Raw genomic sequence first — 12,883 nt, 5'->3', positions numbered from 1 at the left:
ATGGGCGCTTTGAATCCAAGTCCCATGGTAAGTATAATTTAGTTCTGAAGTTGGAACGGATTAATTTCATTACCATTCATTTCAATGGGGAATGATTATCTTGATTTATGAAAGGATGTATGAAACTGGATGTGGCTCGTTGTGGCTCCCCTCCGCTTCCAAATTAGGAAACGCGGCTGCCCAAAAAGGCCTGTATGGCTAACTAAATATCGGACGGGTGGGAAAATACCCAAGGAGCACAACTGATGTACTGCAGGTGTTTGACTTTCCTTGGACGTCACTTGGGACAATGAACTTGCAATCATTTGACCTTGGCCATCGTGAAGCCGATATAAATCACAAGACCAGTCTTGTCAAAACTCGTCACCCGGTAGTAAAAGTTAAAGAGCAGAAGTGTGTGTCACATTCCTCATGTGGCCTTCATCACCTCGTTTGGGAGAGAAAGACCTTACAGTGGAACGCTCTGTGGCCCTTACCACGAGCCTTAATATAGTGACTTACCGGGAAGGCATAACTCCCAAAAAAGATCATGTGAATGCAACGCAGCTCTCAATATAGGAAATATTGCAAATACAATATAAATATATATATATATATATATATATATATATATATACTGTATATATATAAACAATAATTGGATTTGGATTCGGACCTTTGTGACTTGTGAATCAATCAAGCGGGATTTGATGACAACCCCCATGACGGCAAGTCCGTATTTTTGGTGATAACCACTGACACAAAAAAAGCACCACAATGTGGAGACTTTTTAACTATTTATTATCTCGAAGTATGTGACAAAATAATCACTATGGATAAAAACAGCATTTGAGCATTTTTACAACTAAGAACATGTTTACAGACCAGCAAAACTAATCGTACAAAAATAATGATAATATCCATAAACAAAATCCCTCCCACCCCACCTCCCAAAAGTAAAAACGATAAAGAATACAACATCCTCGCATCAGTGTGCAAACCGTTTATACAGACGGACAGGTGCCCTTTTGTACGGCAACAAATCCCGATAAATTATTTAAATAGCATTTATCTAAACACGCACACACTCAATGACCTGTCATAAACTGCCAACAAAACCGAACAATAACTTATCTGCTCAAAACAGCATCGGACATATACGATGAAGCAAAATTATTCTTTAATAAGGAACAACAACAAAAAAAAGAAAAAAAAAGAGAAGAAGAAATCTCCCATTTTACTGTCTTTCTTGTTGGGGTACTTTTGGGTGCCGGATGTCGTCAAACAGAAATGTCATTTCATTTATGACCCGTGCAACACTAACACAACAATCACTTCGGTGGAAAACGAAATGCACGTGTTTGTGTCGATGGACTGCAATGAGGTAATATTTGTACATCACTTCATTCATTTTGCTTTTGGTTCCTAAAGGACACAAGTCACAAAAACTTCATGCTAAGTAGCCCCGTGCTAAACCAAAACAAAAACTGTTTGCGAGTTGCGAGTCGAGGGAGCAAGACATCCAGTTTCTGAAACCCGATTCCTCCCAATTTTGTTACATTTTTCGCTGTTTTAGCCAAGAGATTTGGAACTTTTTCAAAGTATTTTTTTTATGCCTACACTGTAGGCAAGAGTCAATAAATTACATGTATTTACATAATACCTAATTCAAACCTCAAAAGATGAGGGCAATAAATCTCTTGTCATTGACCAAGGCTTGGCTGTGACATGATGGAGGGAATGCAGACTGTCATGTTTTTTTTTTTACAAGGCGCTCATTTTACCTGAGAGTTGTTAACCAATTCACGACTAAGATTACTTCAAGACTAGCGCAATTCCATTTGGACTTTTGGATCGCGTTTCCCCTTTTCATGGGTTTTCTCTTCACGGAGTCTTAGGTAGATGAATACGAGTGCATTCATTTTCCATCCACGGTCAGTCTTCCGCACACGAGCATGAACACAAACATCCGCAAGAATACATTTGCCGTATTTCTAACACTGCAGTTGTCTTCCCCGACGTACGTCCTCCGCATCAAATATTCCTTCCATTTAACCGCTGCCGTAGTCTTTCGAGTCCTCCAGAATTGCGTCGTTCAGAATGTGCAACCCGGTAAAGGAAACGGAATATTGACTCAGTCTTTTCTTTGGGATGCCCCTAAAGTGAGGAAGAGGAGCGAGAAAGGCACGCGGGCCAAAGAGGAAAAGCTGAGAGAGAGGATGTAAAAAAAAATAAAATAAAAATTTGCAAGTGCATAGTTGTCTACGGGGTGCCCTGCCCGCACAGAGATGAATGAGGTCTTTCACTAAGTAAGAAAGCAAGGAGAGCTGGGACAGAAAGGTGCCGGTGTCCTCGACGCAAGGGTGGGAGGGAGGGAGGGAATATTTTCCTTTTTCTCTCCAGCTTTCCCCACTCTTGCAGAAGAGGGTGTGGGGGCTGGGAGTGGGGGGGGGGCACTCTGATCCTCAAACGGTACTCAGCCATTTAGTTTTTTTGGCCCAAAACCGGCGTCACGTTACACGAAGGCTGCCCGCATGCCGCTCGCCCTCGACGAGTTTACGCATTGCACAAGAAAGCGTTGTGGAGATAAATCGGTCCTCGGACTTTACGAGAGAGTAAAAGAAATGTTCGTACGACTAAAAGGTGCATTCCTCAGAACATCCAGCGCCGTGCGTTTATGTATCTGAGAAAGGAAACATCAACATTAGTAATGGCTCCTTTTAAGTTGAGAACATCAGAAAATCAATTTTTGCACTGAGAGTAGAACCCCTGAAGTTGAACAGGAATACAGTGCCAATGCGCATTTCCTTACCGCTCAGTATGAGACGGCATAAATCGGGAATGTACATCCGAAAATGATCAATAAGTGGTTCACCTCCCAACCGCCAATTCTTAATCCCCTTGCTTTCAACCTCTGAGGTTCCACTAAATAGTACGAGACATAAGTTCTTACCTCGGCACTCATACTTGAGGTCTGAGAAGTAAACCATCTCCTGGGAGAAGACAAAAAGACCTAACCTTCCCCCGGCATACGTCTTGTCGTAGATGCTGCCGGAATCTGCCATGATCTTCTTTCCTTCGTACATCACAACCCTGAGCGGGTGAATGAAGAGTTGGTGAGCAAGGATCAAATCCATCGGACAATAGACCTGACCGTTCACTTTTCATCCACCCACCTGATAAGCCCCGTTCTCGGTCTGTGGATCAGATGCCATCTGTAGGCCGTGTAATCTTTCCATCCGACGTTCTTGGGGTCATGCCAGAGAGTGCGGACCTAAAGCGGGCGCAAATAACCGTCATGATCTTTTCATATCATGGTAATCCTTCACAAAGAAGTCAGCGGTTATGAGGATGAGCACAAAGCAGGTCATGCGGTACCTGTCCTGCGGTATTGCCGGTATGCCACAGGGCATTCCTGAGGTGTTCTCCCGGGCCGGTGGTGGAATTGACCACTTTGATTGACAAGCCAGAGTAGCCCTGGGCTTTGGTGGGTTTATTGGACCAATAGGTCTGAGTGATCTGCTTCCACATCACCACGTAGAACCTGGAGCTGGACTGGTAACCAAACACAAAGCCGGCGTAGTCGTCATCCCTCTCGGTGTTGATGAAGAAGGTCCCACTGAAGTCCACCGCATTGAACTCATGATATCCTACGGATGATAGATGCAATTATAGAACATAGGACTTTCTCTTCAACTATCTATTTCCCCCAACAGGGGGCTAACGTGACTCTCTTTGAAAAATTACAGGACTCTACCATCGTACAGCTTTGGTGGTGGTCTACGTTCTACTGACAACCGTATCAGTTTCAGTCACATGTTTCACTTACCAACGGCAATTCCAGGGTCACAGTTGACGGTTTGGACAAGCTCTTTACCCTGGTGACGCACCACCCAATTTGGATCAATCTGGGAAGTTCCCTTCGGGTCGAGAGGAACCATCTGAAATTTGCGGAAGTCCGTCTCGCTAATGTCAAAGTTCTCCGGACACACGTCGTAGATGTCGGGCACGTTGTCTTGGTCAAAGTCATCTTTGCATGCATCTCCACGGCCATCGCCTGCAAAATAAAACGGGTCGGTGAGTTGATGATTACGTGGACATTACTTGAGAAATAAATATTTGCTGGTAGTGTGCGGATTCGATTTCATCCCTTTCCCAATCTTCCCTCACCATCGGAGTCAACCTGGTCAGGATTATGTGCCAGTCTGCAATTGTCCTTGTCGTCTGGGATGCCGTCATTATCGTCATCGTGGTCACACGCGTCTCCCTTGCCGTCCTTGTCGTGATCGGCCTGATTGGCGTTGGGGATGTACGGGCAGTTGTCCAGGTTGTTCTGGTGTCCGTCCTCATCAATGTCCTGGTTGCTGTCACACTTGTCTCCCACACGGTCGTCATCTGAATCCACCTGCGATGGCAAACGCTACAGTTAGCGATCGGACGGTGACAAGCAATTGTGTCGAATCGTTTTGGAAATGGTTCGGGGTTTTTTTTTTGGGGGGGGGGCCAGTATCGTATCTGTCTAGACCTGACTTGAAAATTCATAAAACTGTCAATTTCAAGCACCCTCGTCCATTGCATTCCTCCTTCCCAGTGTAGCATGGCGCAGGTACATTGAGCTGTCCCGCCGTGCAGCCCATTCCTCAGTAATTTCCCGCTGAGGGCCTCTTTTTTTTGTCACGTTCTACATCAATGGCCCATTGAAAAGACCCCTCACGCCCCCGCCACGCCCTTTTTAAACTGATGCGCCCTTGAGTGCTACATCGGATTTAGTCCAGCGTGTAAAGCTCAGGCTGACAGAGGATCATGACCGAATCCGGCGCTCTTTCTCCGACTTTCACTCTTTTTCGGTCTCTGTCTGCGTGGCCGTCTCTCACACGTTGGGCGACGTCGCCGGAGAGACGCTTGTCGATCGTTTGCCGATCGGATGAGCTGGAAGGAAATGAGGAGGGAGGAGCGTGCGCACACCTGATCAGGATTATGTTCCAGAGGGCAGTTATCGCACATGTCGCCCACCCCATCCAAATCCGTGTCTCTCTGGTCCACATTGTACACATACGGACAGTTGTCCTTTTCATTAAGTACGCCTGGAAAAATGAACAGAAAACATCCTTGAAGTTAAAAAAAAAAATAAAATGTCGCTTCATTGCCGACGAGCAAAGTGCTCTCCCTAGAGTCGTGCTCGGAGTCGCCGTCCTTACCATCGCCATCTATGTCCACGGCGCAGGCGTCTCCCTCCCCGTTGTTGTCCGTGTCTGTTTGGTCAGGGTTGCTATTATAAGGGCAGTTGTCACAGCGATCGCCCACGTCATCACGGTCGTAGTCATACTGCCTGGAGTTGAAGGTGAACGGACAGTTGTCCTGTATCAAGAGATGGGAGGGTTGAGGGGGATGGGGTGGTGGTGAGGGGGGGGGGGGTGGGGGGGGGTTAGAGTTCAGAAGGTATATGTTCAGGTGCAGGTCCTCACCATCTGCCATTCAGACTGACTGAGTGGATCTATTTAGAACGAAGGAGGTCCGTGGAATGAAAAGGTGCTTTCTATTTAGGTCGGATCCCACTTCAAGCGTTGGAATTTGTGCACAGTTGAGTCCCTTCAGACTTGTACCTCAGTGATAGAATTTGTGGTTTTGGCCAGGGAAAACATTTGCTCCCCCCACCCCCCGCCCCACCCCGAGCCCCGCCTCCTAACCGCCTCGCTTCACATTGCACATGCATGAGGTATCATAAAAATCTCAGTCAGTTGCTCATGCACCCTCGCCTGCGCTACTCACTCTGTCATCAGGAATGCCGTCGTTGTCATCGTCAATGTCACAAGCGTCTCCAATGCCGTCCTTGTCATAATCTTCTTGTCCGGAGTTGGGGAGGTTGGGGCAGTTGTCCTGGATTAAGAGAAAACCGGATCATCTACATGTTATGCAAAAAAAAAAAAAAAAAAACGAAACGAAACAATGTTGACCTCATGCTTTGGTAACTTGTGCCACCTACCTTTTTGCAGTGGTAGGTGGCATTCTCCACACAAACCAAGTCAGCATTGGGCCAACCATCCAGATCGGTGTCCTCTCCGCAGATGTGTCCGTTGCCAGCGTAGCCCGGCTTGCACTCGCATCGGAACATGGGTTCCGCGAAATGCCCGAGGTAGTTACAGCGCGCGTGTTTATTGCAGTTGTGGCTTCCATCCAGGCACGGATTTCGGGGCGAGCACACCTTAGAAAGGGAAGGATCAAGTTGCGCAATCTCAAATCCATATGTTTGGTGCCTGCTGGACTCTGTTCCTGTTTTCAAAGGTTGTGACGTGCAGACCTGTTTCGTAGCAGCAGCCTGCTCCACACCTTTCCCAAACGGTTGAGGTCCGGAGTAACGAGGCGGGCAGGGGAGACAGTTGTACCCGGGTTCCGTGTTCTCACAACGGTGGACGCCGTTAAACTCGAAGCAAGCATCGGGGACCTCCTTGCACTGTTTCCAAGTGAACACGGAGAAGAATTCCAATCATTCGACGGTCGCTTTCTCGAGGCGGTTTCAGACGTTCCCGCCAGCCGACGCGGTTAGCTCAGAAATATTTGGTGGAAATGTTTACCTCGTCGAGGTCTTTGCATTTGACGCCGTTGCCGGTATAACCGAGAGGGCATTTTCCACACTTCCAGGAACCATCCGGAAAACTCGTGCACTTGACCCCAGCGAAACAAGGGTTTGATAGGCACCCGTCTGAAAACAGTGATGTTGTTCAAGGTCTCAAGTATCATTTCAGGTCTAACCAGGTATGTTTCCGCCCGGAGAATCGGTTTTCTCACCAACAGGACACGTTTTCTTGTTGCACGTTTGCGTTTCTTTGCCGTCTCCAACGCAATCTTTCCCATTGAAATTTGGCGCAGGGTCATTGCACAGGCGTTTACGAGTTTGCACGCCGCCTCCACACGTAACGGTGCACGTATCCCACGGCGACCAGGGACCCCAGTTGCCATTGACTGAGGACAGGTTGCAGGATGATAATAAGCTTTTGTTGTTCTCGAAGTGGGCTGAAGTGAGTGGACCCGAAACTTACTGGGGCATGGAGACTTTTGACACTTTTCTGTTTGGCGACCTTCTCCCACACAGTCCTTGCCTCCGAGCTGGGGGGTTGGGGAATTGCACAGGCGGATTCGAGTGATGACGCCAGCCCCGCAGGTAACGGAGCATGAGGACCACGGCGACCAATGGCTCCAGCTGCCATCCTGCTTGACTGAGCATTCAAAAATAGTCAGCGACACCTGCGACGCGTTTCATTTTCGGAGATTACAACGAAGGGGGCGGGGGGTTGTTCATGGTGGGTGACTTACAGCGCTTGTCACACTCTTGGAGGTAGCAGTCCCGCGTCTGCACGGAGGTGCCCTCGCAGTTGTTATTGATACGGTCGCAAGAGCGTCCGCGCTGCTGGATGCCCCGCCCACATGACACGGAACAATGGGTCCATTCAGACCACGGAGACCAGCCGTCCTCTGCGTAGTCGCTCGCTGAGGAGGAGGGCGGCGGCAAGAATATGGCGAGAGAGACACAATGAATCGGCTATTGGAGAATGTAGCGCCCCCCACCCCTAACCGCCACATACACACAACACGGCTGATGGTGTGTCATGACTTTAACGAGTGGCAGAGATCCATCTGAACGCGGCCCCTGCTATTTATTTTGTTTTGCGGAAAGGCTTACGGCCAAGCCCGCGCAGGTATGACTAACATGTCACTCGTCTTCATGCAGATGAGGCCTTTACCGCACAATTTTCTTGCCCGCTTTGACCAATTTGGCAAATTGCAGCCATCTCAGCTTTAAGAATTCAAAGATGTTTTTTTTTTTTGAACACAAAGCGCCAATGTTCCAAGCACATAAGTACCCGTTTCATTTCTTCCAATACGAGCGCAGTTAAGTCATCTCGAAAATGAACATGATTTCTCTTGAACAGAAACCTTTACATGTCAGGAAATATTTGTGGCTTTTATCCGGGAAATTACACAGAATCTCTTGAGAGGATGACTGCGGCAGTGTCTCGGCGAATTGCTCCTTCCACACTTGATCTGACGCAGCGTTTACAGTCCTGCATGGCGCATTTGTACGGCTGTGATTGCAGCGTGCATCGGAGCCTCTAAAGTCGGACACACAGTCTGTTTGGATTTACCAAAGAAATAAACGCAGAAATAAAAATCCTCTGTGCAGATTTCAATGAAATGAAGTGAAGTCAAATGCTTACGTGTTCCACAGCGTGGGCAGCACTCTCCGTCCGGCACAGTTGCGTTCGCACATGGAATCAGGGGACAGGAGATCTTGCGACACACTGTTGCAGAGTTCTGCAATAATCACGCTTGTCGGTTATGTCTCGTCTCTTCCGGACTTTCTCAAATGCAGATAAAAAGGGGCCGCGATCGAAATTCCGGTTGACCGAACCGCGTCTCGTTGCGTAACTCGATGTGATTTTGATCCATTTCCGTGCAACAAAATCTTCCGTGCGTGGAATCATTTGCCAAGCATGACATGGAAGAATAAAATCCAGGTGCCCGTCTGCAAATGTAGACCGCCGCTGGCACCCGTCTGCCGACTCGGTCGGTAAAAAGGTGGGAACGTGGCCAAATCCCTCGTAAAAGGAAGCCGGTCTCAGACGGATGACCTCGACTTTGAGACTGTGCCCGAGATATGCAAAGGCAGACAGTTTGTCGATGACCCAGTGAAAGACTGAAGAGAAACCTCAGCCTTTTTTTCTTTTAAATCAATGCTAATCACTCCTGATGGATTTGATAACTTTCAGGGGCGTCGTTTTGAGTTGACCTCCTGACGACAGGCCTCTTACGGCCACCAAACAAGCCGACGACTACTGACCACATCAGCTCGTGATTGTTTGTTTGTGCGTACACGTGGGTACTCATTACTTCCTGTACCGGCGCGCCCATTTGGGTTTTGTGCGCGCACAAAAAGCATTCCGACAACGGTGTGAAAAGTGCGAGTTCAAGTTACGCGATATACACACCTGACAAGTGCACTCGGTGCAGTCATCGACGGTCCACTCGTCTCCGTTCTTGTGCACGATGCCGTTGTGGATGCAGACGCCGCTGTGGATGCCGATGCGCGTCTTGATCAGCTTGTTTTCGTTTGTCTGCGAGGGAAACATGACTGCAACTTGAATAAATTGTTAGTGTCTGTGCGCTCACGCACACGCACACACCCAGAGGCGGTGCAGACAGCTTACCAGTTTACGTAACTCAATAGACAGCTCCTTGACCACCACACCGAGCCCCTTGAGCTCCTTGAACATGCTGATGAGGTCCTCACAGGAGAAACCGCAGACCATCTGCAGATCTTCACCGCAGAAGCAAAAAAAAAAAAAAAAAAAAAAATACGTTTTATTTCCTTTGGCTTATAGTGTAGACGGCAGCAGCCGTAATATCACATTCACTAAAGATTCTTTACCTTTAGTTTTATGGCCAGTGTACTCTGTCCGGATGGCCGAGGAGCCATTAAGATTCTCCATCATCATCGAATCTGGCGCTGCAGGTAGAATAAAACCACAGATCACGTGAAATAACTGCTCACACAACTCAAGTGTCTTTTTTTTTCTTTTTTTTTTTTTGCACAGCTAAGACACCCCGTGGAATGCATTTTATGCGGCCAAATATTGTATTTGGGCAAGTGTTAGCGATGAGCATTGACATGAAGCAGACGGGACGAGTGGAAGGGTAAACGTGAGAAAAGACTCACAGCTCTGACATCCTTTGTTGCGGAGGATGGCGTCCAAGCTTGTTCCAAAAACAAAGCGCACGTTTTGAAGGACCCCCTGCAAAACACGAGCGCGCAATTGAAGCCACAAAACGATGTTTCTGTGAACTGTGCGCTTTACAGTTTATTGCATGATCACACAAAGTTAAATTCCGGGTTCTTGCGGTTGTCCGTGTGCGTATATTGCGCATTTGCAGAGCTTTTGCGCACGGATACGACAACTCGAAAGCAGCGCACGCGCGTCATTTGGGCTCCCATTCAGTGGCTCGCATACTCACCATGAACTTGTCCTTCACGGCTCCTTTCCCGATCCTGAGCCGCGCGCCGGCAGGCGTCTCCTGGGTCAGGATGCTCTGGATCGGCGCGTCCAGCTCGGCGTTGTTGACCTCGTCGCATCCGGCGTACAGCTGCGCCCGGTCCTCCTGCACGAACAGCGTGATGTTTTTCCAGTGGCCCGTCGCGAGATCCGCATCTTCGATGGAGACCAAATGCTGCTTCTTCTCGGTGGAGAAAACAATGTCCAACGTGTTGGCTTTGCCATTGGACACGATCTCAAAGATCGGACCGGAGCCGTCCTTCTTTTCGACGGTCAGGAGGCTGCCCCGCGTGCGCTTGGCTTGCTTGAAGTTGAGCAGCAAGAGGAAGCCCCTCTCGGCGTGGATGGAGTCGATCAGGTCCCGGAGAGCCCGCTCGGGGACCGGGGGGATCAGGTCCGGGTTGAGGATCTTGTAGGCGGGGCTGTACGGGTCGTCTCCTTTCACCTGATTCACTCCGTGGTTCTTCTTGGGGACTTGCACCAGCTCGAACAAGTCGTACACGCTGTTGTCCTCTCCGCTCTCTGTGGGGGTGTGTGGTCAAAATTTGCAATCAATACTTTTGACTTCTTCCTTTTTCATTTTAGTTTCAAACTCTTCATAAATCGTCCACTTGGACATTGAGAATCTGCGAGTTCAATTGGATCACCTGCTATTCTGGCACCCTCGCAGGTCCAAAGCATCAGTAACAAAAATAGCCCCGTCAGCTTCATGATGAGATAACTCAACTGCATGTGTGTGTGTGTGGGGGGGGGGGGGCAAATGAAACACGTATGTAAATGCTTTAATGTAAAAAAATAATTCGAGCTCATCTGGTGTTTATTCGGTCACTCACCTGTTTACAAAAAACAAAAGAGTCGATGCACAAAAATCATAGAAATCCAGCAATAATCCTCAGGAATTGATATGGATCAAATTGAGGAAAAATAAGACAAAAGCTCTGCCGGACCTCAGAAACATGTAGATATATTTTTGGGGAGAAATGTGCCCTATAGATGAGATCAGCCACAATAAAAAAAAAGTCCCTTATAAGCTGAGGGGGGACAAAATGCTATTTAAATAGTTTAATGCCATTCCCAACAAGTGGCCTCGTCCAATCAGGGGTGAGGAGAGAAGGGTCGAGTTTATCATGTAGAGAGGAGGGAGAGAGAGAGAGAAAATTGGTGTGTGAAGTGTTGCCTCTGAGGCTCAATGGGTCCTCTCTTCATGACACATTCCCACAACCAAAAATGCTAATTAAGTGTAATCTCCATGTATGGCAGGATTGTGTTTGTCTGCGCTTCATTGCCACAACATCAAAGCAGTCACTTCATTCTGCTTTCAATGAATAAACAAACAATTCAGTTCGACTCTGAAATTCTGATAAAAATGAGCACCTGATCCAGAATTAACGTTAGTTCTGTCTCATTAAGTTCCATAAAGCGAGTGTGTTTTGTTTTGCAAAGTCGTAAAAAGACTGATCCACAAAAGCAGGTGGGGAAGTGAGCGAGTCAGCTGGACGGGCACGCAATGCATGCGCTTCCCTTTCTGACCGCTAGACGGCGACATAACACAGTAGCCTGAGGCAATCGAACGTGGATGAGGTCCGGGGGACTGACTGACTCAGCACTGGCATCTCAAGTAGTGATTTTCACTGCCTGTTGGCAGCTTGAAGGACTGTAAAAGGCATGTAGAGTAATCCATTCATACGACAAATATAACATCAAAGACGATTATGGCAGCACAAGGTATGCGTGAAGACCGCTCTCCGAATGGGTCTCAAAATGGTGACCTTTTAGCCTGAAAGCCAAGTCTTTGAGGCGTGAGCTACATCTTCATGAAGCAGTTACAACAAATCCTACCCAATAACCTTTTTTTTTTCGAAGCAAAATGTTTTGCTGATACAATCCAGACGGCGCAGACACAATAACACGTCCGGTGACAACCCCCATGTCTCTCGCGGTGTTTGCGATATTTCTCTAAAACAACTCATCGGAATGGGCTTTTCACATGAGGCGTTCAATGCAACTGGGTCAGTGACTCGGCGACTTCGAAATATCTCAAAGTGTCTCGGAATGTTCTCTTCAGCCATCGTTAGCATTATTTATCAGGTCATGGAGCACCAGCTTCTTTTTATGGGCTTCCACGGACAATGTCATTGACATTCCGGCGCACAGCAGGAAGAGCGGGAAATAGACATGATGGCGTTCCGAACCATCTGATGTAATTGCCGCCCGCAGCCAGGCTGCTAGTTCGATTTAATTTGACCTCTTGTCAGTTTGCATTCAACAACAGTTGTTTTTGTCTGCAACATAGATTGTCTTTGATTCCAGTTCAAATGGGAGGAAACCAGAGCACCAGCATTTTTTTTTGTTGTTGTTGTCCGGCATGAAAATAATTTATTTCAAAGAGCGGCAATCCTTTTACAGCTCTGCACACATTCCTCGGATAAACCAACACAAACTGTGGCGACCTGGGCTCAGGCGGCAATAAACAGTTGTCAGCTGACCTTATTTGGAGATATCGAAAGGTCATCTGCCACGTACACATTCCCCGCATACCTCCGCAGCATATATAAATATCCCGAGAGCCTTCTTGCTTATAACTCGGCTTGTTTATATGCCCAAAAGCTGGCTCGTAATCACTCATACGGCCTGTTAGGTCACGCGATGCAAAGACTCCTTCGTACTCTGTTCGGAAAATATTAGGTTTCTCCGGGCCTCAATGTAAAACAGCTCATCAACAATACGCCGAGATACCTTGTGAATGTTTCTTTTAATATAGTCCCTCACTCATTTTGAACCGAGTGCTCCTCCTCTCGAAGAAAACCATTTGTGATGACCTCACCATTGTCCCGTCACATTAACAACGCAGCTAAGAA

The 12,883-nt window shown here is 47.7% G+C and overlaps 1 protein-coding gene across 1 annotated transcript; it reads right to left on the bottom strand.

The window, feature by feature from the left end:
* Window positions 1–763: 763 nt before the first annotated feature.
* Window positions 764–11,052, bottom strand: thbs1b (thrombospondin 1b). The gene is made up of 23 exons (XM_086100283.1): window positions 10,859–11,052; window positions 10,673–10,751; window positions 9,988–10,547; window positions 9,692–9,767; window positions 9,404–9,481; window positions 9,183–9,292; window positions 8,964–9,089; window positions 8,193–8,289; window positions 7,291–7,464; window positions 7,017–7,193; window positions 6,766–6,939; window positions 6,552–6,679; window positions 6,278–6,430; window positions 5,963–6,181; window positions 5,749–5,856; window positions 5,178–5,337; window positions 4,945–5,063; window positions 4,150–4,384; window positions 3,809–4,036; window positions 3,358–3,629; window positions 3,156–3,253; window positions 2,933–3,072; window positions 764–2,662 (listed from the first exon to the last, which is right to left on the bottom strand). Exons 2-23 carry the CDS (start codon window positions 10,734–10,736, stop codon window positions 2,655–2,657), a joined length of 3,504 nt encoding a protein of 1,167 aa, XP_085956409.1. The 5' UTR covers window positions 10,737–10,751; window positions 10,859–11,052; the 3' UTR covers window positions 764–2,654.
* Between the last annotated feature and the right edge of the window lie 1,831 nt (window positions 11,053–12,883).

The sequence above is a fragment of the Hippocampus guttulatus genome, chromosome 20 (genome assembly GCF_054856545.1).
Source record: "Hippocampus guttulatus isolate MCC_2025c chromosome 20, RoL_Hgut_1.0, whole genome shotgun sequence".
Taxonomy (NCBI): domain Eukaryota; kingdom Metazoa; phylum Chordata; class Actinopteri; order Syngnathiformes; family Syngnathidae; genus Hippocampus; species Hippocampus guttulatus.
The sequence above is the reverse complement of the archived record's forward strand: the minus strand, read 5'-3'. Positions and strand labels throughout refer to the sequence as shown.

Coding starts and splice junctions, on each gene's coding strand:
- thbs1b (XM_086100283.1), bottom strand. CDS start 10,736: ATGAAGCTGACGGGGCTATTTTTGTTACTGATGCTTTGGACCTGCGAG. Junction 7,465..8,192: donor CTGCCCACGCTGTGGAACAC/GTAAGCATTTGA, acceptor CCTCCTCCTCAG/CGAGCGACTACGCAGAGGAC. Junction 7,194..7,290: donor CCAAGAGTGTGACAAGCGCT/GTAAGTCACCCA, acceptor TTGAATGCTCAG/TCAAGCAGGATGGCAGCTGG.